Raw genomic sequence first — 3,613 nt, forward strand, 5'->3', positions numbered from 1 at the left:
TTGAGTGATGAATGCAAATGTCAGAACAAAGCTTTGTTACTGTTGTTCTATGCTGTGGAGTAGGACCGAAGACCCCTCCTTGGGTTTCCCAGGAGGTATCACTATGGAAGTAGATTGCCCAACTTTCCTTCCAAGGAGTGGCTAGTGGGTTTGAACCGCCAGCCTTGTGGTTAGCAATCAAGTGCCTTAGGCACTACGCTGCCAGAGCTCCTTACAACAAAGCTTAGAGAAGGTAATATTTTGCAATCTAATTCTAGATAAGTAGTTGGTGAGTATGAAGAGTGTGGTGGTTTAAGAAAGCTAAGGTTTGAGATTTCTATGTTACACATGTATTTAACACTTCATTAGAATGTTCCTAACATACAAGCTGTCTTGATTTACAGATGACCACTTACTCCACCAAACTGACATTGTTGGAAGCATGTAGAAGGCGGACAGATAGAGGATCTAGAGAACATATGATTAGAAGAGGTTTGGGAAGGCCTGACGGAAGAAGGATTGTATCCTGGGATGGGCTCTCAGGCAGAACCGATCTACTGCTGAAAACGTCTTTATTGCTTTATATTTTTTACTACTCTTTGTAATACTCTTTGAAACTCATCAATTAGCTAATTATTATGTTTAATAAGTATCCTTTAAATTATTATTCATTCATTGACTCTAGTGTTTACCTGCTATTCATCTGAAACCAGTTCTACTGAGAGAATGGAGGACCTACAGGAGGAAACAGTAGGGGCTCTACAGGTGTCACTGAAGAGGGTCGTGACAAAGATGCAGGAGGGTGCTGATAGAAAAACTTATGAAATTTTGCCACTTGCTGAGTTTTTAAGAAACTTCTCCCTTCCATACCGGTTTGGTTTCCTCCTAGAACTAAGTCTATTACCCTTAGTTAAGGAGTAAGTCATCTCCCAAGTTCCATTTCTTTAAAAACCCTATGGAACACAGTTCTGCTATGATACACATGGGGTCTTCCATGAGTTGGAATCAACTTGCTCCCTCTTACGTAGCTTGCTTGGCAACCTGGCCACAATCTCTTATTTGCATTGTTTTTGTGAGAAAATGTATTCTGGGTTCCATGCCAGCTGTGTGTACAGTGTAATTGCTGCTTTTGCTTATGCAATATCTGTTCTTTTGTGGTAAAAGTAACCTGATTTTCTCATATAGGATTACCCTAACTTCTCTTTGGTGTGGTTGACACCAACTGCAAGGACAGCTGTATGATCCAGGATTAGTGTCAGCATACATCCTTCCCCTGACCATTTTGGTTAAGAGGTATGATCCAAGATAGGTAAATGTGGTCCTGAGAGTTGCCTGAAACTTGTTGGAAATAAAGCTCTCTCCCTCCACAGGAGCTGTTAAGTTGTGTAAGCCTGGAGTTAGTTACTCAACTTCAAATTGAGCCCACATAAAGAACAGCAGAGCCAAGAAATGAGAGGCATGAACCCTTACCTGAAGCCTGATTGCTCGTGGGCCTCCCTCTTAGGGGAGCCAATACATTCTCTTTTCTTTCTTTCTTTTTTAACTTAAGTCAGTTTGAATTTCTGTCATCTGTCACCGAAAGAATCCTAACTCACTTCCTTTGGGACACAATTCATTTGGAAATTTGATTGTCTATTCATTTGTGCCACTTCTGTGTCTCATAATGACAAGTAGATGACTATTCTTGATTCAGCCTTTACAGTGGTCAAATGCATGGAACTTGAAAATAATGAAATTGCTACTTTAGTAGCATGCACCCTACCTCTCCTCTGATTGGATCTGGACTACTGACGACAGCCGATTCAACAACTGCTGGGTGCTCAATTAGTGCACTCTCCACTTCAAATGGCCCAATACGGTACCTAGAAGAAGAAAAGGAGCCTTTGGTCACTCACTACACCACCAAAGGAGGAGATTGTTACAGAATTTTTCACTTTCTAAGTATGGCCAAATGTACTAACCCAGAGGATATGATGATATCATCAGCTCTTCCAACAAACCAGAAATAACCATCACTGTCCATCACTCCTCTGTCTCCAGTGACGTAAAAATTTCCTCTCATTGTGGCAGCAGTTTTCTCTGGATTGTTCTAGGAATCACAGGTGGCAATTTGGGGATTAATTTAGAACATAGAAAGAGGTATGGCACCCACTAAGTGACTAGTACGTTACACATCCTTTTATTTATTTATATTTTTACACATCCTATTTAAAAAAAGAAATTAATATTGGTTCCAAGTATAAACTACAAAAGAGTAATAAAATGTAAGTTTCTCGTCTACTCCAGTGCCTCCACGTCCCACATCCCGCTCCCTCAGCTTATGCAGTTTTCCTTTCGGAAGACAAGCACAACAAACGGTTTCTTATAAACCCACTGCCGGTGAGTTGATTCTGACTCATAGCGACCCTATAGGACAGAGTAGAACCACTCTATATGGTTTCCAAGCTATAAATCTTTACTGAAGCAGACTGCCTCGTCTTTCTCCTGCATAGTTTCTTATACACAGAATTTAATCTTTACAGAACTCTTAGGAGACAGATGGTGTATGCATTTTTTAGCTGATGAAATAGCTTGGATTTTGTGATTTGCCCAAGGCAAAACAGCAAGAAATGGTGGCTGTGAAATGTGATCTGTATGATCCTGAATACCATGTTTTCTATTAAAGTGTGACTAGCACATTCTACATTCTCATACCACATATTCAGAGAAGAAACAGAAGGGCCATGTAGAATTTACTCTGAGGGCAATGTCCCCTTCTTGGCCAGATGGTAGGATATTGCTGTTTTCATCTATAATCTGGAATGAAAGAAACAACTTAGGTTCTTAAATTTTTTTTTTCATGAAATGAAAATGTGTTGTGAATAGTTGTACAACGAATATGAGAAAACTGTAAAACATTATCGCTTCTTTACTGAACCAGTCAGATATTTTTCTTAACCCACCTGGACATCATAGGGTGCTATACCTTTGCCCATGGAGCCTGGTTTAATTTCTTGTCCTTTCTGATTGGCACAAATGATCCCCTGTTGAGAAGACATGCAAGTATGCAAATTTCTATTTTATATATCTATTAAAAAACCACAAAAAAACCAAACTCACTGCTGTTGAGTTGATTCGACTCATAGCAACCCCTCCTTGGGTTTCCAAAGTGATATCACTATGGAAGTACATTACCCAATCTTCCTTCCGAGGAGTGGCTAGTGGTTTTGAACCGCCAGCCTTCTGGTTAGTAGTCAAATGCCTTAGGCACTACGCCACCAGAGCTCCCTCTCTATTTATATATCAGAATAAAATATACATGAGAATGAAACTTATGATTCAGTTTTGGCTGATTTCCTCAGTATGCAAGCTCATCTTCTGAAATATATTACTCTAGACGAGTGGTTCTCAAACGGAAGCATGTACCAGCATCACCTGGCACGTTGTTGAAACACAGATGGCTGAGCCCCATCCCAGAGCTTCTGACTCAGTAGGTCTGAGGTGGAGCCTAAGAAGTTGCATTTCTACCAAATTCCCAGATGCAGCTGTTGCTGCTGGTTTGGGAACCACAGTTTGAAAACTGCTTTAGACTCCAGGTACTGTTAAGTTCGCTTTGAATAAATTCCCATCTGAGTCTCCCTGAGGCCCCTCCTGG

At 40.5% G+C, this 3,613-nt stretch overlaps 1 protein-coding gene across 1 annotated transcript in view; it reads right to left on the reverse strand.

Annotated features, from left to right (window-relative positions):
- Positions 1–1,717: 1,717 nt before the first annotated feature.
- LOC103211404 (acyl-coenzyme A synthetase ACSM4, mitochondrial-like) overlaps positions 1,718–3,613 on the reverse strand; it is a 38,461-nt gene continuing 36,565 nt past the window's right edge. The window contains exons 8-11 of the mRNA XM_007957353.1: positions 2,922–3,033; positions 2,674–2,775; positions 1,941–2,068; positions 1,718–1,841 (exon numbers count right to left, since the gene is read on the reverse strand). Of these exons, the coding sequence (XP_007955544.1) occupies positions 1,718–1,841; positions 1,941–2,068; positions 2,674–2,775; positions 2,922–3,033 (466 nt within the window). The remainder of the gene's footprint in view (positions 1,842–1,940; positions 2,069–2,673; positions 2,776–2,921; positions 3,034–3,613) is intronic.

This window comes from Orycteropus afer, unplaced genomic scaffold (assembly GCF_000298275.1).
Source record: "Orycteropus afer afer isolate SDZICR_OR568_19922 unplaced genomic scaffold, OryAfe1.0 scaffold00732, whole genome shotgun sequence".
In the NCBI taxonomy this organism is placed as follows: domain Eukaryota; kingdom Metazoa; phylum Chordata; class Mammalia; order Tubulidentata; family Orycteropodidae; genus Orycteropus; species Orycteropus afer.